This window comes from Equus asinus, chromosome 28 (assembly GCF_041296235.1).
Source record: "Equus asinus isolate D_3611 breed Donkey chromosome 28, EquAss-T2T_v2, whole genome shotgun sequence".
Classification (NCBI taxonomy): Eukaryota; Metazoa; Chordata; class Mammalia; order Perissodactyla; family Equidae; genus Equus; species Equus asinus.
In genome coordinates this window covers 51,292,002-51,319,374 of record NC_091817.1, presented here as the reverse complement: position 1 = coordinate 51,319,374, position 27,373 = coordinate 51,292,002, and the positions used below count along the sequence as shown (strand labels likewise).

Sequence of the window (27,373 nt, the reverse complement as noted above, 5' to 3'; positions counted from 1 at the left end):
CATCCTTGTTGCTTGAATATCAGACAATTTATTTTAACACAAGATGCAACTTTAGCTCTCTGGTCAGTTAGATGACCATGTTCAGTCCCCTGTGACGGGACTCCCCCACCCCATGGGAGTGGACAGGGCATGTCTGCTGCCCCAACGCGTTGGGCTCGGCCCATCACCCACTTAGGAGAGGTGATGAGTGGCCCCACTACTCCTGTGACCCCCCCCCCCACTATTTCCTCCTTATGGACCTTCTGTCAGCAAGAGAGACCAGTCTGAGTGGTAAAATGGAATGAGGCAGAGAACCAGGACCTGGCAAGTTGCCCTGAGCAAGTGAAGGGTGAGAATCTGGCCGCTGTTTTCTTGTTCTCTCTCCTCTTCTCTTGCTCTCTCTCCCAATCTCTTTCTTACACAGAATTTTGTGTCTGAAAACACCTGATACACTCTCCAGCTGCCATTTCTCTATGAAGGTTCCCATTATCACTGCCCCAGTTCCTAGGAGCGGGCACATTAGCCCCAAACCCACCCCAGGCTTGTCCCCTGGCACAGACATGAGCTTGGGCTCTGAACAGGGGCACAGAGCTGAAGGAGCATGGAGGAGGGCGAGGAGGATGTGGAGGAGAAGGATGTGGAGGAGGAGGAGGAGGAGGATGGGGAGGAGGAAGCTGGGTTTCCAGGACCCACGCTCCATGTCTGTGGGCAGCCTGGGTTGGTTTGCACCCTCCTAAGAACACACCCTGCAGGGACAAGACTCTGGGTGTCACCAGCCCCAGGGGGTCAGCCCACTGGAGCCCAAGGAGGAAGAGGGAGGGAAGGAGGGGGATTGTTGGGGCTGAGTCTCCACATGTACCACACACTGTATGATTTTTCCACATGTCTATGGTAAGAAACAAAAAAGTCTTCCTGAGTGTGGACGTGTCACAGGTACTATGACCTAGAGGGACACCTGTGAAGGTCAAGTACCTGCTCTGCCCAGTCACCACTGCACCCAGGTGACCGTCAGCCTGGGAGGAACGGCTCTTGGTTCATGTTGGATAGACGATGAAACAACCCATTTTTTATGGTGTAGTATTAAGTGGTAGAAAAGTAATCATCGAGGCTGCACACGAGCTGTTTGAAAGCTGCATATGCAGGGACACGTCTGTAACTAAGACTTTGTGTGGACGCAGCTGTTGGGTAAGGATCCTGGGAGCAGGACAGAGCCCTGAGGCCAGCTCCTGAGTCCCGAGCCCTGAGGCAATGCTTAGGCAGAGCTTTTGACTCCCCGCTCACCGGGGGACACGCCGGCTGCTTTCTCAGTCACGTATATGTAGCTGCAGAAAGCATCACGGGCTGTGGGAGAGTCCCTGTGCCTTCTGTTTTTCCGTGAGGGTCTGACGGCTCACCTGCTCCTACACCAGCTCCGAGATCGACTGTAAGCAGCTGGATCTCAGCTCCAAGGAAGGATAGACTCAGTCTGAAGGTGCTGTGTTTGGCCTCCGGAGGTCGTTGCATCTGGCATCTGACTGAGTTCCTACAGAAACAGACTGGGTGCTGGCACCTTCTCCTTCCACAAGATGCAGACACACCCTGTGAGTCGAGGGGCAAGTCCCCTCACCCAGCCAGGCCGGTCTGGGGACACCAGGAGTGCAGGTGTCAGCCTAACAGGACAACACCCACCCAGGTCGCTGCTTTCTCCCTCTCCACTCACATATTCACAACACCAAGAGGAAGAAAGCCAGCACTAATTGGGTTGGAATAATCAAATAAAGAGAAAGAAACAAAAATGAAGACAGAGCACCCAGGGATCAGCGGGGCTTGCAGCCCAGACCGTCTGCCCAGGGGCCACGTGGTGCATCACCGGGTGGAGGAGCCGGATCCACAGGGAAGCGTCTGCTGGACCGAAGAGCCTCAGTCCCCCACGCACCCCCACACACGCAAGTAGGTGTTGTGTCAACTTTGGACTGAAGACTTAAACACAAAAGAAGAAAGCCTCCAAATTTCTGACCATCTTCCAGAAATGTAGCCACAAGGAAGCTGAGTGAGATGGTGGGAAGCCTTCTGGGGAGGGCCTGCGGCTCCTGCTTGTTCCTCCTGCAAGGCTGGCCGCGCCCCAGCTCCCTGCCCGGGAAGAGGAAATTATTCCCATCCACCCATCTCCTGCACTGAAAGACTTGTCTTGAATTCAGAGTGAAATGTAGGGCTATAGTTATTTTTGTTTTCTAGAATTGCTGAATCAACACATCTTTATTTTCTCCGTAAAACGCCCAGCACGGCTTTAGAAACACATTTGTTGAATATTAGATATTTGATTTGACAGATTCTGAAATGTATTTGGTTGGATCCTGACTGACAGGCATTTTCTTTAGATGCAAAGGAACTTCAACCACTTGTCAACAAATGCATTTCTGCATAAACAATAGGACGAGCTTCCACCATAAGCACTTTCTCGTATAGCAGCGCATGCGCAGAACCCTCGCTGGGGGCTCTGTGAGGCAGGGCTCATGTCCATTGTCTCCCAAATTCCATATGGACGGTGTCCTCTGAAAAAGAGAACACTCGTTCAGAAGTTCTCAAACTTAGGTTTGGGGAAGAATTATCACCATATTATAGTTTATTTGGTAAACAATCATATCTTGTCCTCTAGATATTTGTAAGCAATTTATTTTGAGATAGTCTAACTATTGTCTAGAAAGCGTTTTTTAAAGATATGGTTAAGCAAGTTATTTTTAAGATATTTTACCCAATATTTGTAGTTTTGTATGTTGTCATTGGTGGGACCTATCTAAATATGGGACCACAGTGTTCTAGAAAACATTAATAGCTATTAATATATTAACACACTTTATCAATTTTTCATATATTTATTGTAAGCACAACCGACAGTAACATTCTTCTGTAATACAAAATTCTCAGTCTGGTGACGAGAATCTGGAGACAGCAGCACACTGCCTCACTGTAAATAAGGGTCTGGAGCAGGAGCAGAAGGTGCCAGACATCCAGCCCGTGGGTGCTGCTTATGCCAAGGGGTCTTTAGGAACCCTGCCAATCATTTCATTTTCACCAATGAGAGTAAAGAGAACAACCACCAAATGCCTCAGCCAGCCCCACAGACTCAATGCGGCAGCTCCCGAGAGGCACCCAGCTCTGCTCACCTCTGGGGGCATCATCTGGAAGAGTGTCCTCTGGGAAGGTGTCATCTGTGAGGGTGTCACTGGGAAGCTGCCTCGGCGGCAGGGAGCAGACCCAGAGCACACAGCATCGTGTGGGTGCCATCTCAGGCAGAGCTGGGCTGAGTGGGCCTCAGTTGAGCCCAATCAATGGACACAATTAGGGGAAGTTTTCAAATTGTGCTTCAAGCGAGGACTTGGAGCCACATCTCACAGTAAAGGGGAGGAACGATTCCTGCTCCCTCCCCGTTCTGACTGTTCAGTGCATCTTCCTTATGCATGTCCTCAAAGGCAGGGTATTATTGCTTTACACGCATGTATTTTTAGTATATCTGTGTCCACGTGTGTGATAGTGTTGTATTTACCATTTTATTTCTGTTTTTACTAAGAGGCACACATGTTGCTGAGCACACACCCAGGATGTGGCTTCAGCCACGACACTGCACACTATTGATGCCCCTACCTCATGTCAGCTCTCCTTCCTCCTGGTTACAGGCACCCAAAGGGTTTCTGAGTCCCTGAGGCTAAAAATGACACTGGGCTGGTCAGCCCTGACCTGTGTCTCTGACCCTCCCCTGATCGTTTTTTTGGGCTTACTCCCAGCAGCAGGAAGGTCTGGCCATGGCATGTGTCCATGACTCGCAGGTGCTGACTGCTCCTGGGGATGGCTGCATCCATCTTCCTGCCCACCACGATACACAATGGCCCCTGTGTCCCTACAAACACCCACATTTCACACGATGTCTCATCGTCCCCATGTGCCCTGTCTTGATTCCTGATGCTGTTCAGTGTCTTCATAGGTTAGTTGGCTTTTTCCATCTCCATTTCTGTGTGGCCCTAGGAAGTCACTTGATCTTCCTGTGCTTCTCCTCTAGAGAGAAATGAAGAGAAAGGAGGGAAGAAGAAGGAAGGAAGAGGAAGGAAGGAAAAGAAAGGAAGGAAGAGGAAGGAAGGAGGAGGAAGGAGAGGAAGGAAAGAAGAAGGAAGGTAGAGGAAGGAAGGAGGGGGAAGGAAGGAAGAGGAAGGAAGGAGGAGGAAGGAAGGAGGAGGGAGGAAGCAGAAGGAAGGAGGAGGAGGCAGGAAGGAAGGAGGAGGAAGGAGGAGAAAGACAGGGAGGAGGGGAGGAAGGAGGGAGGGAGGAAGGAGGAGAAAGACAGGGAGGAGGTGAGGAAGGAGGGAGGAAGGAAGGAGGAGGAAGGAAGGAGGAGGAAAGAAGAGGAGGGAAAGAGAAGGAAGGAAGATGGTGCTTCAGAAGGCAAATGTAGAAAGCTTTTGGAAGAGGAGATGGCCCACAGCAAAGGACCATCTGAGCGGGCAGAGGACCACGGCCAGCTCCGGGGAGTCACTCGGCATGTCTACAGGGTGGGTGGAACCACAGTGAAAGGATGATGGGGGGCCTGGCCAGGGGGATGCCAGTGGGAATGAAGCAAAGGAAGGAGATCAGACCCTTTGTGGTTAGGAAGGGAGAGTAGATGGAAAGAGAGGGAATACTCTGTTTTTGACATTCTGCTTATGACTGAATTCTATGAGTATGGTAACTACCCTGAAAACAGTACAACAGAGACATCAGCAGTAATCACAGCGACCCCTGTCCCATCACCTGGTAGAACTGACAGCTCCTCCAGGAGCTCCCCGCAGTGCTGTCCTGGCTCTAACTGTCCTTGTGCTCCTAATTACGTTGCTCATGTGATGACGCCTCAGGCCACAGACTCCTGTTCAATCATCTACCGGAGCAGCGTTTTACTGGCTTTGTAATATTCCAGCGAGTGCTGGTGCTGGATAATTACATTGTTAATGCTCTGAATTGAATTAACTCAATGTCTTCAAATAACAGACATCGCAGATATCAAATTACCTTTATCAGACAGCACTAATCTCGCCAACTTGCATGAGGCGGCGTGCCTAATAATCATATGTCCTTGCACAGCCCCTCGGGGGACACACTCTGTTCAGTGTTGTCACCCAGAGATGCCACAGCCAGGTGAAAAGATGCCTCACAGAACCCAAGGCCGCCCCGCCCTGCCCCACAGTGAAGTCCCTTCCATCCACCTGTGCCTCTGTAAGCTGCCCCCTTGCTCCTCCATCCTCAGGTGACCGGATTTCTGGTGCCCTTGGCTGTGCTGAAACCCTGACAGGTGCAGTGGCAGAGAGGGTCTCATCTGGCACCTATGGAGTGGGCAGCACAGGCAGTGGGAGAAGCCAGAACAAGAACCCAGGATCCCAGGGGGTGTCAGTGGTCCAAATGGTGCCTGCATTCTCACCAGCACAGCTAGGGTCCACTGGGTGAGCGAGGGTGTGACCCCCAGGACATCTTCACGACATTCTGGTGCAAACTCACATTTTGTGGGTTTAAGCCAACTTTCTCCAACATCTTCTTGAGCATTAAATGAGATCATGTGAAGCTGATTATGACTCACAGCTTAGTCCATGTTTATCAAAAACAGACAAAAAGGAACCTTCCATTGAATTCACTGTTTCAGTCGGTATCACTCGTGTTTTCAAATTAGTGCACACACGTGCTTAAAACATGGGGGACGTTTCACTGGATTCTAAACACAAATGATAAGAGTTAAGCGATTTCCTAAATAAAATTGTGGTCAGTAAGTCTCTCATTGTCGAGTCCCTTGGAGGTAGATTATCTACCTGACATACGTGACCTCGACCAGAAGTGGTGGGACATTATCCCGAGACCATCTGAACAACCATGACAACACAATTGATTCCTCTTTATTTTTATGTTGAAACTGAATTGTGTAGGAAAGCGAAGATTACTTAGAAACCTGGCTTTTGATATGAGGTTTTGTTGTTTAGATTTTACTGGTAGGATTGACAAACAGAGTGAAATAGAGATTTGACTTAAAAGAGATTAATCCTTAATATTGGTCGTTCATCCCTAAATACATTATTTTGAAAACTATTTATAGCCAGAAAACCCCATGTTGGTCACTCTTATACATTTTCAAAGAATGTGACTTATTGTGATCATTTATGAAACAATAATCAGTTTTGATTATTGAATTTAAAAATGACAGTGGGGCTTTTAAAGCTGTTGGGCATTGTCAGTATTACAGCAAATCAGTTCTGTGTCCAACGACAGAGCTGAGGTGGTCTCACGTCCTGGGAACCCACAGGAAAGCTGTAGGAGTTATTGGATATGAGGGGGCTGGGACCTCCAACACTGTAACCTGGACCCTCAATCTCTTCAGGTAAATTCCCCATCCCTACTTGACCAAGATGCATCCCCCCTCCCAAGGTCACGTGTCTGTTAGAGAAAGAGGGTTGGAATTACACGGTCTGTCTACACCAACTGTCGATTCCGAATCCCAGTACTGAACCCAATGCTGTGCGGTTCTGCCTTACCCATTATTCAAGTCACTCAACCAGGATTTGAGCTTCTGAAGAGCTGCCAAAAGAATTACATTTTCAAAGAGAAAACTTGTTCCTGCGAGTATAGAAACGTAACTTTCAGATTTGAGGAAATAAAGCAAGAATAGCTCTTTGTGTCTGTCCTCTCATCCAGTGTTATATCCATGAGGTCCAGGTCCATTTTGGAAGATTCAAAGCCAAGTCTGAATATGTGGTAGATCAGACAGAATCTAAATGTTTGTTTTTAGAAAGATAAGCATTAATTTAGCGCAAGAGATAAGACTGTTATACTAGTCATTCCCAAACACAGTATCATCAGCTTCCTCGGAACTCGTTCCATTTAATTTCTTTATCTATTAGGGCAATTGCTCTGTCTGTTAGCTTAAGGAAATTGCTACAGTTATATATAACTTACAAAATGCAATTCCTTAAAATTCAAAAAGAGGAGGACTTTTTTGGGGGGGAGGAGTGAGGAAGATTGTCCCTGAGCTAACATCTGCTGCCAATCCTCCTTTTTGCTGAAGAAGATAGGCCCAGAGCTAACATCTGTTGCCAATCTTCCTCTTTTTTGCTTGAAGAAAATTGTCGATGAGCCAACATCTGCGGCAATCTTCCTCTATTTTGTATGTAGGATGCCACTATAGCATGGCTTGATAAGCAGTACACAGGTCCGTGCCTGGGATCCAAACCTGCGTACCCTGGGCCACCAAAGTGGAGCACGTGAACTTACCTACTCTGCCACTGTGCCGGCCCTAATAAGCAGAACTTGTATTACCATATGGCATCTGAATACATTTAAAGCATGTGCAATACACTAAATACTTATTTTGTTAACAATTATCAGAAGGTTTACACAATCACATACTTGTCCACTACTCTTCCTGAAATATTAAAGCAGATGATACAGTGTCCAGAACTGGGATTCTGCAAGGAACCAGGGCTCCTTGGAAGAGGAGGTGCTGACAGGCAGGGCAGGTGGCTCAAGCTGAGCCAGGGGAAGGGCTCCACACTCTTGGAGTTGGTGAGGGGTCTCCCTTGTGCAAATCTGCAGTTTGAGAAAAAGACAACTGTAACATCCCACATAGAAGGCGTTAATCCATCCGCATCTTAAAGGAAAAGAAAGGGAGAGGAAGCTCTTCTAAACAGAAGAGGGTGAAGGACTGCATTGGAAGGAATGCTCACGTTACAGAATCACCATTTTCTAAACCCACTGTGGCAGTTGATTCAGGCAAGGATATAAAGGAGTCCTGAACCACTGCTTGAGGTGTTTTCTGGAACAGGCTGTGCACATGAGCTCAGAGAAACAGACCATCTCGTTAACTAGTTGCAAAAACGAAAGTCACTCTCTTAACCAAGTGATCAAAATTAATGTCATCAGGAGTGGATAACAGAGACCATGTCCCTGATGGGTCACAATAAAGGGCTCACACCACCACCAGGCCATGTTCTTACCCAAAATGTGCAGCCTGACCTTCATAAGGAGGAGGCAGTCAGAAAAACCCAGCATGGCCCACAAGTGCATCAACCATGACATTTCAATGCTACACTCAGGCTATGTGTTATTGTTCTCCTGTGAAAAGGTATATTGGTAGTTTTTCAATGTATTCTTCCACAGTCCAATGCCATTTGGAAGATGCAAAAACCTAAGAAATTACATTTTGGGATTTTTTTTATTATTACATAATTGAGGGCATATTGGCATATTTCAGGCGTACATTATTGTATTTCAGTTTTTGTATAGACTGCACCGTGTCCACCACAAATGGTCTAGGTTTTATCCCTCACCATATATATTGTATGTGTCCCTTTATCCCCTTCCCTTTCCACTCGCCCCCTTTCCCTCGGGTAACTACCAATCTGCTCCCCTTGACTATGTGTTTGTTGATCTTCCACATGTGAGTAAGATCATATGGTGTTTGTCTTCCTCTGTCTGACTTATTCAGTTTAACATAATATCCTCAAGGTCTATACATGTTGTTGCAAATGGAACCATAACACAAACCCCAACCCAACAGCCCTAACTCCAACCCTAACAACGTGAACCCTAACTCTCTAACCCAAACCTGAACTCTACCCTGAACCCAACCCCTAAACCCTAAACCCTAAATCCTAACCCAAGCCTAACCCCAACCCAATCCCTAACCCGAACCCTAAACCCAAACCCTAAACCCTGACCTGAACCTGAACCCAAACCTGAATCCTAACCCCAACCCATACCCTAACCCAAACCCAACCATAACCCTTAGCCAACCCCCCACACCCTTGCACTGACCCTAACCTTAACCCCAACCCTCATTCTCACCCTCTTCCCTCATCCCTACCCACGTTTCACTGTAATATATGTATTTAAAGAGTTTTCATGCATTAGAATGTCGTGGCCTGCATGTAGTACGTGCATAAAAGATTAAATGTACAACTATAATTGTTATTCTTTTTTTTAAGGTTGGCACCTGAGCTAACGTCTATTGGCAATCTTCTTTTTCTTCCACTTCCCCTTCTCCTTCTCCTCCTCCCCACAGCCCCCCAGTACACAGTTGTGTATTCTAGTTGTAGGTCCTCTGGTTGTGGCTCGTGAGATGCCACCTCAGAATGGCCTGAGCAGCACTAGGTCCACGCCCAGGATCCAAACTGGCGAAACCCTGGTCCGCTGAAGCAGAGCATGCGAACTCAACCATTCAGCCACAGGGTTGGCCCTTAATCTTTGTTTTTAAGTATGCTACTTGCTTTCAAATTTCAAAATTGTTATTTCATTGAATTGTGTGTTCATCATGTAGTGAATAAAAATTAGTTATAAATGCACATTTAAAGGTGTTTTTATGCAGGCTGCTTGCGTCTTATTTGACAGGAGTGGTGTTTCATTGAATGACCGCTTTACGGCAGGGCAGTGGATCTAATCAGCATTTAAAGGCACACGGGTACTGAGCGTTTCTAAGAGTGCAACTTACTTGCAAAGTTCAGATAAGTGTTATTTCATGGATGCTCTTAACACACTGTGCTGTCAGCAACACTGTGTTCAAAGACACATGTATGAAAGATGTTTCTAGGAGTTCTATTAGCTTGCTAAGCAGAGACAGTGCTGGGAACCAGCTGTGTTTGGATAGTAACAGTAACTATGTGACACAGCATGATATTTTGAACTATGAGAATTTACCTGCTGGAATGGAGCTTTGGAGGAAATTTGGACACTTTGACCCCCAGCCTTTGGGTGGTCAAGGTTCATCATTCAGATAAGGAAAGCAGCATGGGCCGCTGGCTTTAATGAGGTTGTACAGAATTTTTGTTCTGTCATTTTTAAATATGTATATAACCTATTACTTTTCATTTCTTCTTTTAAGGAGTATTTAAGTCATTTACAGGAAATATTTGTAAATGTTTTTTTTTAAGTAAAGAAAAGAAAAAGATACAACATTCCAAATGACAGAAAGGAAAAGCAAGTCTTCCTGGCGCCAGGCCAGGCCCTGTGTCTCCTTTGCACACGCATAACCAGACACATACATCTTCTGGCTGGGTTTTTTATTAACACAATTTGTTCTGAAATTTACTTTTCTCACATAACAATACTGCTTAGAAATTATTCTATTTCAAAATCCATTAGAACCACCTCACCAGGTTTTAATTTTTTTATCAAAACATACTATACCCTCACTCATTTTTAAAGTTGTATAATATTCCACACTATAGGCAAAAGATAATTTAATAAATTATTATTATAATTTAATAAATTATTAAACTGAACACTTTTTAAAAAATTAAATCTCTTGCTATTATAAAAATGTTGCTTGCTATTATAAAAGAATGTCATACAAGGGAAGTAAAACTATCTGTTACATTTTGAAAAGTGAAATTTCTGAGTCAGAGGGTATGAAAACGTTACACCTGGATAGCTATCGTCAAAACGATCTCCACAGAGGCTGCACCAACATACCCCTCTTCCCAGCCTTTCAGGACAGAGCCTGTTTCTCCACAATCTCCCAAGAGTGTATCTTTTCCTCCAAAATTGAAATTCACTTTCCTTAATGACCATGTCACTGTATTCATGTGGGCTTGCATTAGTCAGAGTTCTCCAGAGAAACAGAATAAATAGGATATATACAGACCTAGATAAAAGGATTTTTATCATGGGAATTGACTTACATGGAAGCTGAGAAGACCCACAATCTGCTGTCTGCAAGCTGGGATCAGGACAGCTGGTGGTATAATTCAGTCCAAGTCTTGAAGGCCTGAGAACTAGGAGCTCTGATGTCCAGGGGTTGGAAAAGGAGCCCCCATTCCATTTCATTCCAGCTCAAGATGAGAGAGAATTCAACCTTCCTTCACCTTTTGTTCTATTCGGGCCCCCAATGGATTGGATGATGCCCACCCACGCTGGTGAGGGCAGATCTTCTTTACTCAGTCTGCAGATTCAAATGATAATCTCTTCCGGAAACCTACTCACAGACACACCCAGAAATATTGTTTTACCCCCTATGTATCTGGGCATCCCTGAGCCCAATCAAGTTGACACATAAATTAACCTGTCCAAGGCCTACTTCTGGATTTTATATTATATTGATCTGACTGTATATTCATTTGCCAAACTACACAGTTTTAATATTAATGTTTATAGCAAATTTTAATGTCTGATAGGCTAGCCCACCTATTACTCTTGTTTTCAAAATTTCCTTGCTATTCAAGCTTATTTTACACATAATCTTTTAAACAGCTTGAAAAATTCTCTAGGTTAAATTGTTATTTTTATTGGGGTGACATTACCATTGCATTAGCATACGGAGAACTGACATATGTACAACACCAAGTCTTTCTGCCCAATGACACAGTGTGTGTGTCTTTCCATCTGCTTCTTTTCTTTCTGTCGTGAGCCTTTTAAATTGTTCTTATTTGTTTCCAAGTCTTTTATTTTGGTTTGGGAGATTCTGTTGTTGTTTTATTTGTGTTTTGTTTTTGCTATTGTAAACGGGGCATTTATTGCATTGTATCTTATTCCACTTTTTTCATCTTGAAGCTTGGTAGCCACACATTTTTGAAATTAATGTTTCAGTAGTTATCTGGTGATTACAATAGGCATCATTGACTCATCAAAGCTTAACGTTATTTGGTATTTTCCTTCTTCCTGAACAATGGAGTTAGATCTCTTTACATTTCACCCTATTTACATGCTACTGTTTTTATTTAATTTCATACACATTTTAAACCAAATTATTTTATGCAGTTCCTATTTATTATTTTTAGCAGTTCATATTTATTTAGATTTATACTTCATTTTTTCGTAAATTTTTCCAGCATCTAGAGCTTCCAACTGGGATAATTTTCTTTCTGCCTAAAAAACACCCTTTAGAGTGAGTCGGCCGTATTCTCTCGGTTTTTGTTTTTCTGAAAATGTCCTTATTTCACCTTCACTCGAGTGATATTTTGCTGAGTTAGAATCCTAGATTGGAAATTATTTTCTTTCAGCAGATTAAAGCTAAAACTCCATTGTTCTCTGGCTTTTAATCTTTTCCTGTGAGGTCATCTGTAAGGCTGACTGGCGGCTCCTTCAAAGGTAATCTGTTTGCCATGGATCTCAAGGTTTCCTCTTTGTTGTCGGTTGTTAGCAGTTTGCCACGCCCCGTCCTTGAGCTAATTTTCTTTTCTTCGTCCGGCTTAGAATTCGCAGGGCTTCCCACAGCTAGGTATCTCCTATCTAGATCAGCGAGGACAGTCTAGACTTCAGGCTTCCCGGAGCCCCCACGGCCGGCTCTTCGCGAGCGCCTGAAGAGCAGCTTGGCCTGCTCACAGCCTCACGCGGCCCTCGCAGCCCCGGGGGCGCTCCAGCCGGGAGCTGCCCCCAGAGCACGCGCGGGCACCGCGAGCATCCCGCAGGCTCGGCGACCCCTGCGCCCTCCGCTCGCAGACCCCACCCAGCGCCGCCCCCCGACCTCACGGTACCCCCGGGAGGCGAACACAGACGCGCCTAGGAGAAAGTTCGAAGCCTGCCTAAAGTCTGGTGAAGCAAAGAATCTCTATCAGGGCACAGGACGGCCACGGTCACCCCAGAGACCTGCCGCCCGCGCGAGGCTCCAGGCTCGGCCTGCGCCGCCCGGTGGCCGCCGCGAGCTCCTGCCTGCCACCCCGTCCCCGAGGCCCCGGTCCGCAAGCAACGAAATACCCCACACCGCGACTGCGCGCTGGAGGCTTCGTGACAGACATGCGCAGGACGCAGAGCAGCCAAGGACCTCGTGCAGGGGCGGGGAAAGCCGCGCCGCGCCGCGGCCGCCCGAGCTCAGGACTGTGTTCCGCCGGCGACTGACAGGCACGCTTCCGCCCTGCGCTCCGCCCTTCAGCCCCTGCTGGCCGCCAATTGGCTGGACCGCTTGGGTCGCAGCGCTGATTGGCGGCTTGTGCTTGGGCGGGCGCTACAAGCAGGGAGCTCGCGCTCTGCCGCCTTCACCTCCCGAGGGCGCGCCGCGCCAGGGTGGGCAGCGCGTAGCGCAGCGGGGAGCCTGACAGGAGCCCCGGGCCGCGCGAGCCCTCAGAAACCCTCAGCCCGAGCCCTTCCAACCTCAGCTTGGGGGACCCACAGCCCCGCACCCGGAGAGGCGCCGCGCAGTTGGCCTCAGGGGACCCCAGATCCCTCCACCTGGAGGGACCCTAAGTCCCCTGGACCTGAGAACCCAATTCCCTCAGCCCGAGGGACGCAAATCTCCTCAGCCTGAGACCCCAAAGCACCTCAGCTTCAGGGACCTCAAATGCCCTAAAGCTTAGACTCCCCAAAGCCCCTGAGGAGCCCAAGCCCCCTCGGCCTGACAGGCTCTAAACATAGCACCAGGGTGGAGGGACCAAAGGCCCGCCTCAGGGCCGGGGGGCTGCACCCCAGCTTCAAGGGCCGACTCACCTCGAGGCCAGAGGACCTGGAGAGGCCCCGTGAGAGGCCCCGAGCTGCCTCGGCCCGAGACCCCGGATCCCCTCGGCCAGAGACCCCAAACCCCCTCAGTCCGAGACCCGGATCCCCTCAGCCCGAGACCCCGGGTCCCCTCAGCCCGAGGTCCCGTATCCCCTCAGTCCGAGACCCCGGATCCCCTCGGCCCGAGACCCCGAATCCCCTCGGTCCGAGACCCCGGGTCCCCTCGGCCCGAGGTCCCGTATCCCCTCGGTCCGAGACCCCGGGTCCCCTCAGCCCGAGACACTGGATCCCCGCAGCCCGAGGTCGCGGATCCCCTCAGCCCGAGACCCCGGGTCCCCTCAGCCTGACACCCCGGATCCCCTGACCCCAGCGGCCTGCGTCCGTAGCCGGCCCGCCCTCCGCCGGGTTTTCCAGACTCCGCAGCGGAGCCCCCAAAACTGGCAGGAATCCTCCTCTCCGGCCGCGCCCCGCTCCGGACGCCCTGCCGAAGGAGGCCCGCGGCTGCCTGCCGCCCGCTCACGTCGCTTCTCCCTCCGCAGGGCCCGCCTGGGCCGGGACGCCCCGAGCGAGCGCGATGAGCGCCGGCGCCGTGAGCCCGCGCCTGTGCCCCCAGCAGAGCGCCGCGGGAGACCAGGGCAGCGCGCGGCGGGGGGCCACGGTGAGGGGTCCGCGGAGGGAGAGGGCCGGATTGGGAGGGTGCCGAGGCCCGCTCCAGGGGCCGGCGGGGGCGCGGCACCCCGCGGGGCGCACGGAAGGGGGCGCGGGCCCTGCGGGAGCCCTCACGCCGCGGGGCGCACGGAAGGGGGCGCAGCACACGGCGGCGCGACGGCCCGCGTCGGGAGGCTGCGAAGATGCCCGCGTGGCGCGCGGTCCGCAGTCCGAGGAGAGGCCGCGGAGGCCGGCGCGGCGCACGCGGGGCCCCCGGTCTGATGGAAGCTGCCGTCTCTCCAGGCCGAGGATGCGTTCAAGGACATTTCCGTGTACTTCTCCAAGCAAGTGTGGGCGGAGATGGGAGACTGGGAGAAGAGCCGGTACCGGAACGTGAAACGGAACTACGAAGCGCTGCTTACCATCGGTACGGGCGCGCCGGGCGCGGGGAGCGGGAGGCGGCGCTCTCGGGTGGCTGGTGCGCCGGGCCCCCTTCCGTGGGGACACGTCTGCGGGGGACCGCGCTCCTCCGGGACGCGGAGCCACAGCTTGCGGGCTCCACACGCTCCCGGCCCGCCCGCTGCGGGGCCTCCGTTCCCTCCGGCGCGCTCTTCCCCTCCCGACATCGAGTCTGCCTCCTTCCAGGGCTCAGGGCGCCTCGGCCGGCCTTCATGTGCCACCGCAGGCGGGCCAGCAGACGCCGGGACGAGGACGCCGAGGACTCGGATGAGGAGTGGACGCCAAGGCAGCAAGGTGAGGGCTGGAGGGTCGAGGCGCCGTCTGCACCCGCCGGCCCGGTCTCGGGGGAGCCTGTGCTCCCCCCGAACGTACAGGCTCGGGGCGCGGGAGGGCGGCCGCACGGCGCTCGGCGGGGAAGCGACCGCACGCCATTTACGGATGCGTTAAGAAGCAGCAAACGTACAAAATCCGAACACGAATAAGCACCAAGTTCGGAAGAGCTGTCCTCACAAGCAAAGGAGGAAGGGCTGGCGCGCGGCTTCGCGGTCTTCCTTAGTTGTCGTTCGTTTTTGAGTTTTGACATAGAGCTAAAAGTATCTGACGCCGTCGTGGCAGAATGTTGAGATATGAGCGAACGACGGATGTATGGGTTTTTCAGTATAATTCTCCGTGCTTTTCTATGTGTTTAAAATTTATCATCTCTTTAAAAAAAGGTTATCTTTGCTAAACACTGTTAATTAATGAAAAAGCATTTAAAGAATTAGACTGTAAATCCACCCAAGAGCTTTCTAACACTAATCCCACGATGGTTCAGTTATGGCATCGAATGTCCCGGAAGAGGAAGTGATTGACATATGGTGTAAAGATCCTTGATTTATTTATGGATGTTGAATCGCGCCACACGATCTTCCCGCCACGAGGAACCTGAAGCTTGGTCTGCGTCTGTGAGAGGGTTTGAGAGAATTATTTGGTCTCCCTGATCTTTCCCACGCGTCACTGACCAGAGACAGCATCAGCTGAATGAAACAACACACAGTCATTATAAAGCCCAAGTGAGAAACTCCCTTCCTCTTCTGCTGCTCAGACAGGAGAGTTTAGACCAAGAGTCAACCGGACTGACTTGGAGAAAGCAGCTTAAATGAGGTGGTGATTCCCCCTCTATGGGTTTCTGATTCCTCAGGCTCTTAAAAGCAGCATAAGAGATCCGAACACCCAACTCATGGTCGTCCACAAGGGTTTTGATGTGGAGTCAGTCTCCATAGGGAACAGGCGTCCCATGATTTACCATATGCCTGCACGTCTTTATCCAGACCCGGCTAAACCCCCCAACCCAGTCAGAGTGTGTGTGTGTGTGTAAAAAAACACGTAACAGGGTCTGGCCCCGTTGCCAAATGGTTAAGTTCGCGAGCTCCGCTGCAGGTGGCCCAGTGTTTCGCTGGTTCGAATCCCGGGCGCGGACATGGCACTGCTCATCAAACCACGCTGAGGCAGCGTCCCACATGCCACAACTAGAAGGACCCACAACGAAGAATATACAACTATGTACCAGGGGGCTTTGGAGAGAAAAAGGAAAAAAAAAAAATCTTTAAAAAAAAATGCCTCTCCCCAATATTTCATTTAAAAAAAAAAAAACACTTGACAGCAAAAAACCCACATAAATTTATGATCTTAATTTTAAGTGTACAGCACAATATTTTTAACTATATGCACACTTTTGTACAACACGTCTCTTGAACTTTTTCATCTCGAAAGACTGAAACTCTATAGCCATCGAACAACTGCCATTTCTTCCTCCCCCAGGCCCTGGCAACAACCATTCTATTTTCTGTTTCTGTGAATTTGATTACTTTGGAGACCTCACATATAGGTGGAATCATGTAGTATTTATCTTTTTGTGATCAGTTTATTTCACTTAGCATAGTGTCCATCCATGATGCAGCAAACGACAGGATTTTGTTCCTTTCTAGAGCTGAATAGTTTTCCATTGTATGCATACGCTATGTTTTCTTTATCCATTTATCTGTCAATGGACATTTAGGTTCCTTCCACATCTTGGCTATTGTGAATAATGCTGCGATGACCATGGGTGTGCAAATATTTATTTGACATCCTGTTTTCATTTTGTGGGGATATATGCCCAAAGTTGGATCGCTAGATCATATGGCAGTTATATTTTTAGTTTTTGGGGGAAGCTGCATACTATTTTCCACTGTGGCTACCACATTTTACATTCCCACCAACAGTATCAAAGACTTCCAATTTCTCTACGTCCTTGCCATAGAGGACACTTGTTATTGTCTGGTTTTTTGATAATGGCTATCCTAATGCATACGAGATAATATCTCCTTGTGGTTTTAGTGTGTATTTCCCTGATGATTAGTGATATTAAGCATCTTTCCATATGCTTGTTGGCCACTTATATATCTTCTTTGGAGAAATGCCTATTCAAATCCTTTTCCCGTGGGATTAGTCAGCTCGGGCTGCCATTAAAAAAATACCACAGACTGGGTGGCTTAAACCACAGAATTTGTTTTCTCACGGTGCTGGAAGCTGGAAGTCCGAGATCAGGGTGCCATCATGGTCAAGTTCTCTTCCTCGCTTGTAGGCAGCCTCCATCTCGCTGTGTGCTCACACGACCTCTTCTTTGTATGCGCTTGCTCTCTGGGAGAGAGAGAGATCGCTCTTCTTCCTAAGAGCACCAATCCCATCATGAGGGCCTCACTCTCCTGACCTCATCTGACCCTAATTGCCTCCCAAAGGTCCCATCTCCAAAATATCATCATATCAGGGGTTAGGATTTCAATATATAAATTTGGGGGGACATAATTCAATCCATAACACTCAATTTTTAATTGGGTCATTTGGCTTTTTATTATTGAGTTGTAGGAGATCTTTATATATCCTGAATATTAACCCCTTATCAGATATACGTTTTACAAATATTTTCTCCCATTCTATAGGTTGCCTTTTTACTCTGTTGATTGTGTCCCTTGCTGCACAGAAACTTTTAAGTTTAATGTAGTCCCATTTGTCTATTTTTGTATTTGTTGTTTGTGCTTTTAGTGTCATATTCAAGAAATCATTGCCCAGTCCAATGTCATGAAGATGTTCCCCTTGTTTTCTTTTAAGAGTTTTATAGTTTCAGGTTTTATATTTAGGTTTTTAACCCATTTTGAGTTAGTTTTTGTACATGGTGTAAGATAGGGTCCATCTTCATTCTTTTGCATGTGGATAGTCTATTTTCCCAGCACCGTTTGTTGAAGACATTATTCTTTATCCACTGTGAGGTGTTGGCACCCTTGATGAAGATCATTTGACCATGTACCCAAAAGTTCATTTCTGGGCTCTCTATTCTGTCCTATTGGTTTATATAAATGCCAATACCATACCATTGGATTACTGTATTTTTGTAATATGTTTTGAAATCACAAAGTGTGAGGCTTCCAGCTTTGTTCTTCCTCAAGATTGTTTTGCCTATTTGAGGTCCTTTGAGATTCCATATTAACTTTTGAATGGCTTTTTCTCTTTCACAGAAAATGCCGTTGGTATTCTTACAGAGATAGCAGTGAATCTTTAGATTGCTTCAAGTACTGTGGCCATCTTAACAATGTTCCATCTCCAAATCCAGGAACACGGGAAGTCTTTCCATTTGCTGTGTCTTCCTTAATTTCTTTCAACAATGTTTTGTAGTTTTCAGTGTGCAAGTCTTTCACCTCCTTGATAAATTTCACTCCTAATTATTTCATTGTTTTGATGCTATTATAAATGAAATTGTTTTCTTAATTTACTTTTTGGGTTGTTCTTGTGAGTGCATAGAAATGCAACTGATTGTTTTTTTCTTTTTAAAGATTGGCACCTGAGCTACCACCTGTTGCCAAACTTCTTTTTTTTTTTTTCCTTCTTATTATCCCCAAAACTCCCCAGTACCTAGTTGTATATTCTAGTTGTGAGTGCCTCTGGTTGTGCTGGGTGGGACACCACCTGAGCATGGCCTGATGAGTGGTGCCATGTCCATGGCCAGGATCCGAACTGGCGTAAGCCGGGGCCGCGGAAGCAGAGTCTGTAAACTTAACCACTTGGCCACAGGGCCGGTCCCTGACACTGATTTTTGAGTGTTGGTTTTGTACCCTGTAACTTTGCTGAATTCATTTATTGGTTCTAACAGAGTTTTTTTTATGGAATCCTTAGAATTTTCTACATGTAAGATCATGTCACCTGGGAACAGACATAATTTTACTTCTTTCTTTCCAAATTGGATGTTTTTATTTCCTTTTCTTGTCTAATGCTCTGGCTAGGACTTCCAGTACCATATTGAATAGAAGTGGTGAGAGTGGGCATCCTTGCTGTATTCTTGATCCTAGAGGAAAAGCTTTCAGGTTTTCACCATTGAGTATGATGTTAGAGGTGGACTTTTCATATATGACCTTTATTATATCAGGTAATTTCCTTCTATTCCTAGTTTGTTGAGTATTTTTTGTCCTAAAGCCCAATTTATTTTTTTAAATAAATATAATAGATACATACCTCATAAACATAGAATGAAGCATAGATGAGGTCTTGTCTATTTTTTCAACATTTTAAGAAAATTACTTGATGTCCCCAGTAGAAGCATAGGCCTTGATAACACTGCAGAAACCATCTTCCAGGTACCATTAAATAATCCTTGTACTCGTTACACTCTAATTCAGAATTCTGCATCTCTAATGAGAAGCTCCAGAATTTGGAAATATTTACCAACCAAAACACTGATTTCTCATTACCTTTTAGTCAAACCTTCTTGGGTGGCCTTCAGAGTGGAACAGAGTAAACAACAGAAGGTGAGTATTGCCCAAATCCTGTTGACAAGAAAATCATCCTTATGGATCCAAACACAGGTAAGAGTAAGTGAACGCACAGAGTACCCCAGGGACTGCTGCCTTCCCTTCCTGATCTCTTTAGCACAATGTCCAATATCATCATCATTTTAATAGTTAATAAGAACGGCAACCATAGTAGCTACCACTTGTTATTTTCACAATATTTCAAACTTTATTTTAAGCATTTTATGTGAATAAACTCACTTAAACCTTACAAGAACCCTATGAGGTAGGTACTATAACTATCACCATTTATAGATGAGGAAACACATTCAGAAATGTTTGAATATATGCCTGAGATCACAGTATCAGTGGTTGCTAATTCAAAGCTCCATCTCTAAACAACTTACAAGCTCATACATTGCCTTTTTCATACATCTTCACATCATTCACCTGACTGATTATTTCAACCTCAGCTCTTTTTGCTATGCTAAAGTGACTAAAGGAAGCTTACAAATATATGGGCAATTTGTGCAGTGGATGGTCCCAGATGAAAAAGAAAGAGATAGCATTTCCACCCTCAGAGCCTCCCACTCTGATAAGAAGCATCTCCCAGCCTTGAGTAGCTTCAGGTTTGATGATTGAGAAAAAACAAAGAAGAAAATGATTTAAGGGCTTCTTAAGGAGTTCACTATTCAATAGAAACTCATCCATCTGGAGCTGATTTCAAATGCTGTCTGGTAGGAGGAAGGAACGGTTCCTTCCCCTGAGCTCTAATGTGACAACTTTGTGTTTTTTGGAATCATTTGTTTAGCCTGCCTCTGCATTGAGAGCTCTTCTCAGAAGTCCCAGGCCCACCTCAGGGCCCCTGAGGGCCCCCTGAATGTTTTCTGGATGAGTGATTCCACATTTACAAATTAAATTACAAGTAAAAGGGTCAAGGAATGCTGGAGATAATATCTGTGAGCTTGATTTCAAATATGGAGACAGTTGAGGGAGTAAATTGATAGCTGGACTGTACTCTCACAGTCATACTGCATTAAATAGTTCAAAAAACATTTTGGTGAATGTTGCAGTCATGCTTCACTTAACGACAGGGATATCTTCTGAGAAATGTGTTGTTAGGCAATTTCGCCATTGTGTGAACATCATAGTATGTCCTAGATGGTATAGCCTACTATACACCTAGGTTATGTGGTACTAATTTTACGGGACCACCATCATACATTGACCGAAGCATTGTTATGAGGTGTGTGACTATATTATATTTCATGTTCACTACAACATTAAGAATTAGCATATATGCCAACTTATGGATCAGGAAACTGAAGAGAACTAGCTAGTGGTACAAACTTATTCAAAGAGAATTGACAGGAACCAGCTAATCTAATTCTAAATATTCTTCCCAAGACATGGCAATTTGCAATTTTTAGCATCAGTTTCTTTATTGTCTAGATGCCTTTCTGCCAGCCACTTTTTTGTTCTCTTCCCAATCTCACTGTTCTGTCACCTCGTTTTCCACATGTGTTTTGTATCCTCTGCACTTTTCTACATTTCCTCTTCCATCAAGTGTCTACTGGTTCAGAGAAGACCTCCTCTTTTTCTCTAGAAGCCTTACCCTCGTCTTTCACAGACCTTACAGTTCTCCAGCCATTCTTCCCAAGGATTCTCCCTCCCTCACCCTCACTTTTATGGAGAAATTTGAGAGAAAGGTGAAGGGAAAGAACATTAAGACGTGGGTCCTGGTCTTGAATTCGCTACCCAGTTAGGCCCTTTCTTTTCCCTCTAGTATTCAGACTCCCCAGGTATTTCCAAGACTTGTTGAAGTATTAGCTAAAGTCGTGCATGTGAAAGCACATCATAAGCCCTAAAGAACTAAAAAAAAGTATGTTGTATTTTAATATGTGACTCTCACCTTGAAGGGAATGCGCACGGCACCATTAAGTAATGAATCCAGATTGAAGGAATTGTCAGGAACAGCAAAATTGCTGAAGACAAGTAGCTCTGAACAGGTCCAGAAACCAGTGTCTCCTCTTGGAGAAGCAAGTTCCTCTCAACAGCACTCTAGACGAAAATTGGGTAAGATAAAATAACTTAGGGACTTTAGTCCCTCTAAGTCCTCTAGTAAGGTTGGTGAATACAGCCTAGATGTATGGGGTGGACTTTAGATAGGCCTGGGTTAAGCTGCACTAAGCTGAGACCTGAAGTTAACATTGGAGCCTTGGGCAAATCTTATAAATTCTCTGAGCTCCTGGATGCTAATCTATAAAGTGAAGATAAGGATTCATAACTCAGATATTGCTTGAAATCATTAAGTTAAATATAAAAGAATTGACACATGAAGGTTATCCAATAAATCCATCTGTGATCACACTTTCTTGGTGCTGTATGCCCAGGCCTTTGCTCAATGCCTAACATGTAATGCGCCCTCAACAAATATTTTCTGAATGAATAAATATGTGAATGAACTATTTTCTAAGTATAAAGGTTGGGAATTTAAACTTGATCATGGGAAGAGCCAGAAACAAATTGAATTAGGCATCTATAATCAGTGCAGAGTCTTAGTGTCTCTGAACCAATAGTTAAGGGAGAGGAAAAAGAGTATAGAAGGACAGGTAATAATTTGATGGGAGGAGATTTCACATTTTCTGATAAAACAGGGACTAACACTCCAGATTCTGCCAACCTCATTCACCTACTCTTCTCTCACTTAGAACTCAGGAGAAAGGAGGTTGGAGTGAAGATGTACAGCCTACGAGAAAGAAAGGGCCATGCATACCAAGAGGTCAGCGAGCCACAGGATGACGACTACCTCTGTAAGTGACGCTCTCGGCCCACTCACAAAGAAGGCTGTTATGTCTTGGTACAATAATTTTACCTCATCATTTTGTCCCCCAAATCATTCCCCTCCTTTGGTAACTTGGAGTACAAGACTGAACCTAAATGATGTGAGTGCTGGGCTCTTTTTGAAGCTCTTTATGTCCAGGAACATGCACAATACTTTCCCTAATCCCTGTTGCTCTCGCCTCCAGATTGTGAGAATTGTCAGAATTTCTTCATTGACAGCTGTGCTGCTCATGGGCCCCCTATATTTGTAAAGGACAGTGCAGTGGACAAGGGGCATCCCAACCGCTCAGCCCTCACTCTGCCCCCTGGGCTAAGAATCAGACCATCGGGTATCCCTGAGGCTGGGCTTGGCGTATGGAACGAGGCGTCTGATCTGCCATTGGGTCTGCACTTTGGCCCCTATGAGGGCCAGATCACAGAAGATGAAGAGGCAGCCAACAGCGGATACTCCTGGCTGGTGAGAAGCATCTACCTCTTCCCCTGTCCTCAGGCTTCCCACATCCCTTTTGTGCACTGGTGGGACCTCACCTTTTACATGCTGGGTCATGGATGGAGATAACATTGTTAGCTCTTTGTGCTGAGTGGACTTTGCAAGAACATGGAACTCCTATTTAAAGATCAGAGGGTAAGTGGGAACACAGAGGCACAGACACAAAGAAGTGGCTCTTCCCTTGTGGGACCCCTGCCCTGAGTGGACAAATCAACTCAGACATGTAGATGATGAGCAAGGAGCATATCACGTGGTCACAATTGGTGATTGAATCCATGCCGGCTGAAAGAGTACTGATGACAGTAAAGTAAAATAATGCTTCTGACTGTTACCTCCCCACCAAAAAAAGCTTTTAACTGTTTTTTCTGAAACCTAGATCACCAAAGGGAGAAACTGCTACGAGTATGTGGATGGAAAGGATATATCTTGGGCCAACTGGATGAGGTGAGGCCAGTAGGTTTCTGGGTTGCAGAGGGGACATTCTCCCTACAAGCCTTACAAAGAACGACATTCCTTTCCTTCTCATCACACCTCCATCTGTGGCTTTTACAGACTCTGTTCCTCTTTTTATTCCATACAATTCTCTTTCATTTCAAAAGACATTTAGAAAAACAAGAGATAAAAATATAGTATATGTCCACAAAATATAAACTTTTATGCTAGACAAACTTTAGAGACTTGAAGAAGCCTTAGGGGCCTGAATTTACACTTTATCTAATGAGCATTCATGAGGCACTTACTATGCTCCAGTTTCAATGATGAAGTTCATCACTTAAGCAGATCACATGTCCTTGTGGAGGACTTACTGCAGACAGACATTAAACAATTGATTTTAGGAATATTTAACTATAATTTTCCTATTTTTTTGAGAAGCATGCAGTGCGAGGATAACCTAAAACAAGGAACCTTTAATCTGTGAGGGCAACCCATCTTCCTTCCTGGGTTCTAATTAAAACTGGGTTCTGAAGCCTGCGTAGGAGTGAGCTGCTGTATGGTCCTGGCCTCTGTGCTTCATTACCCAGCCCCTTTCACTGAGGGGCTCTTACTTTATCAGGGGATACAGAATGGGAATAAACTATTATTGTTCTGTGTTACTGTGCTAAGAGAAAGAGGCCTTCAAGTTGCTGTGGGAACCTGAGGGAGGCAAGTGATGGTACTGTAGATAAAGTGTGGGGAGATTGGAGAAAGGCTCTCAAAATAAGATAGTCTTGGGCTGAGTTTTGAATGACGTGTGCTGGTCTAGAAGCAGAGGCCATGATCTAGCACTGGGTTCTGTGGTATTAAACAGAACTTAATTTAGAGTTCAGAGAAGCTACGGGTCACTGGGTTTTATGGCCAACCAAGGAGGAGATAAGCCTGGAGCTGGCCTTTGGGAAATGATTAATTAGGCAAGGAGGTAAAAGCATTCTAGACAGGATGAGCACTTAAGCAGGACTTGGAGGTAGGAATTCACATGAGATTGTGAAAGCGACTTAGGTACGAATAGAAGGTTCCCCGAGGAGTGGTGGGAGGAATGGGTGGGCTCAGAGCAGGCAGGCCATAAACATCGGGTGAGGAGCTGGACACAGGTGGGTGGACACAGGGAGTGGGAACTTACCACCTGTGGTTTTCTTTCCCTTTGCCTGCCTAAACCCCAGGTATGTGAACTGTGCCCGGGATGATGAGGAGCAGAACCTGGTAGCCTTTCAATACCACAGGCAGATCTTCTACCGAACCTGCCGGGTTGTCAGGCCGGGCTGTGAACTGCTGGTCTGGTACGGGGACGAGTACGGCCAGGAGCTGGGCATCAAGTGGGGCAGCAAGTGGAAGAGAGAGCTCACGGCAGGGAGAGGTGGGCACCACTGCTCTTCTTCAAAACAGAAGGAAAAGAAAGGATTCTCCTTGGGAATTATCATGTCCAACTCCTAAGTCAAGTAACATCCAGTCTAAAGTCAGTAAACTTTCAATTCAGATGCTTCAGGAATTAATGACGCATTTAACATGCCTTTGACTTGTTGACACAAGTTACCAATAATGGTTCTGTAGAGAGGAGAGATACGGTGAGTTTTATTGAGCCAACCTGAGGATTAAGACCCAGGAAGGCAGTCTCCACAAAGGAAGAAAGCATTCCAGAGACTCACGGTGTTCAGTACAGTTTTATACCTTTGAACAAAGAATATACATCAAACACACCCAGGATACATAGTCCTCGAAGTTTCAAAGAGATACTCGGTCGCAAGTTAGCAGGTCAACATGACCCTGGTGTTTAGGAAAGGAAACTTATCTTCAGGAGTCCTAGGAGGGGAAGGATGCATTCTTAGCTTCTGAGTCCATTCCTTTACTTTGAGATAATGTTTAATGCCTTCTTTACCTCAGTGCTTAAAGCAAATGTACAATATATTTTTGATAGGCTGTAAGTCAGGCTTCTTTAGTTCGAGCCAAATTTGTTTTAAACCAGAACAGCCACCCCAGATACCTCAATATGTGAAAATTTCTTGTCAGACTCTTAGGGCAATTTTTTATATTTTTTATTTTTGTTCATGCACAGAATATATAACAGCATATAGTGATGAAAGGCTTAGAGACAAAAAACAAATTTTCAGTCACCAACCAGCTCTCTCACCAAGGCAGTTTCTTCTGGCTCTTTTAGCTGTTTCTTCTGGTTTCCTTCCTGTTTCTAAATGGTATGTGTATGTTGATGTGTGTTCATTCATTATTTCAGTTAGGTGTCATGTGAGCTCCTACTTTGTGCCAGATTGAACAAGATGATCAGAACTACTGCTCTTTCTTTTTTTTGGAAGCTTAGCCCTGAGCTAACATCTGCTGCCAATCCTCCTCTGTTTGCTGAGGAAGACTGGCCCTGAGCTAACATCTGTGCCCATCTTCCTCTACTTTACATGTGGGACACCTGCCACGGCATGGCTTACCAAGTGGTGCCATGTCCGCACCCAGGATCTGAACCGGCGGACCCCGGGTCACCAAAGCGGAACATGTGAACTTAACCGCTGCGCCACCGGGCCAGCCGCAGGAGATAACATTTTAAATGTACAGATGCCTATGGGCAAAGGGTTTCAGACTGAGGGAGCAGCTAGTGCAAGAGCCCTGGGGCAGGAGAGAGGTGGGGTGTTTGAGGACTGGCTGAGAGACCACTCAAGTGGCAATGGAAAGGTGGTAAAGGAGCACCGAGGATAAGAAAGGAGGCTGCATCAACCCGCAGGAGCCTGAAGGCTTATGATCCGTGCTCAGGCACTAGGGATCTTCCCGGGTGAGGTGGAACATTGTGCCGTTTTCAGCTGGTGGTGGCGTGTTCTCCGTCCTAAGATGATGCTGTGGTTAACTCTTGGAAGGGAGACTGCAGCGGGGAATCCCCGCAGGGATGACTTCATCTCCCAGTGGGAGAGGATGGTGGGTTGGCTGCAGATAGATGGGCATCGGGGCCGCGAGAAGTCTGGCTGGGGATATGTTTTGAAACAAGACTTCCTATTCAAGACTAAGACTGAATGAAATAAATCAAGTATGAATACTTGGTGTGAGGCTTGAGGAAGGATGTACTTCCATTTCATGATTTGTGGAAAAGTGAGGGAAGCACTTCATGACCTAGTCAGGGCAGCAGGAGCCAGAGTCCTTCAGTCAGTGCGACCCAGACCACTCTGTCTTGTCCAATCTGCATCCTACTTTCTGACAGATCCAGATGCAAAGGGTCCTCAATTAAACATGTCCTTTTGAATGGGGACTCAAATTCAGCTTTACTCACACGCCCTCTCTTTAACAACTACTCCATCCTGCCTTCCATTTGTAGGTCTCCAGGCTGAGTGGCTCCTAACTTAACAGATCCCTTTCCCTTCACAGGAAGTCGCTAAGGACGATTCCACCCGACTCATCAAGAGTGTAGTTAGCTCTCAGTGGAATAAAATAGCTGCGAACACTGTGTCACAGAGTGAATGGCTTCAAAGGTGTTGTATGTGAGGAAGGTCACTGCAGTCCCGTCTATACAGTGAGGCTGCCTCTGATGCTATTTGAAGGTCCCTAATCTAGGCATCATGTAAAAAAGTTCCTTGTGGGGCCGGCCTGGTGGCGTAGTGGTTAAGTTTGCACACTCTACTTTGGCGGTCTAGGGTTCATGGGTTTGGATCCTGGGTGCAGATCTACACACTGCTCACCAAGCCAGGCTGTGGTGGCATCGCACATACAAAAAATAGAGAAATATTAATATTGGTGTTAGCTCAGCGACAATCTTCTTCATATAAAAAGAGGGAGATTGGTAACAGATGTTAGCTCAGGGCCAATCTTCCTCACCAAAAAAAAAAAAAAAAGCCTTTCTGGATTTCTGAAGATGTTGTGAATTAAATGGAATGGAAAAAGAGACTGTAAAGGGACACTTGGTGAGAAGCAGAGCTTGCATTGTCAACACAGCAAGAATGATCAGTGGGGCAGGCCTTACCATGAGACAAAGCATACAGCCCAGGCAGCCTTGTCAACATCTACCCTAATAAAAAACTTCCTCTTTCAGCAGAACCAAAGCTAGAGATCCATCCATGTCCCTCCTGCTCTCTGGCCTTCTCCAGTCAGAAATTCCTCAGCCAACATGTGGAACGCAATCACCCCTCTCAGATCCTCCCAGGAACATCTGCAAGAAATCACCTCCAACCAGAGGATCCCAGCCCAGGTGACCAGAATCAGCAGCAGCAACACTCTGATCCACACAGCTGGAAAGACAAAGCTCACAGTCAAGAGGTCAAAGAAAGGTCCAAACCTTTGCTTAAAAAGATAA

General features: G+C 46.7%; 1 protein-coding gene across 1 annotated transcript; it reads left to right on the top strand.

The window, feature by feature from the left end:
- Window positions 1-580: 580 nt before the first annotated feature.
- PRDM7 (PR/SET domain 7) lies at window positions 581-27,373 on the top strand. Its single transcript, XM_070500617.1, is given in 12 exon segments — window positions 581-679; window positions 12,824-12,954; window positions 13,455-14,079; window positions 14,335-14,458; window positions 14,677-14,784; window positions 19,258-19,307; window positions 21,209-21,365; window positions 22,001-22,102; window positions 22,319-22,590; window positions 23,000-23,067; window positions 24,261-24,444; window positions 27,113-27,373. Coding segments are annotated over 12 exon segments (2,181 nt in total).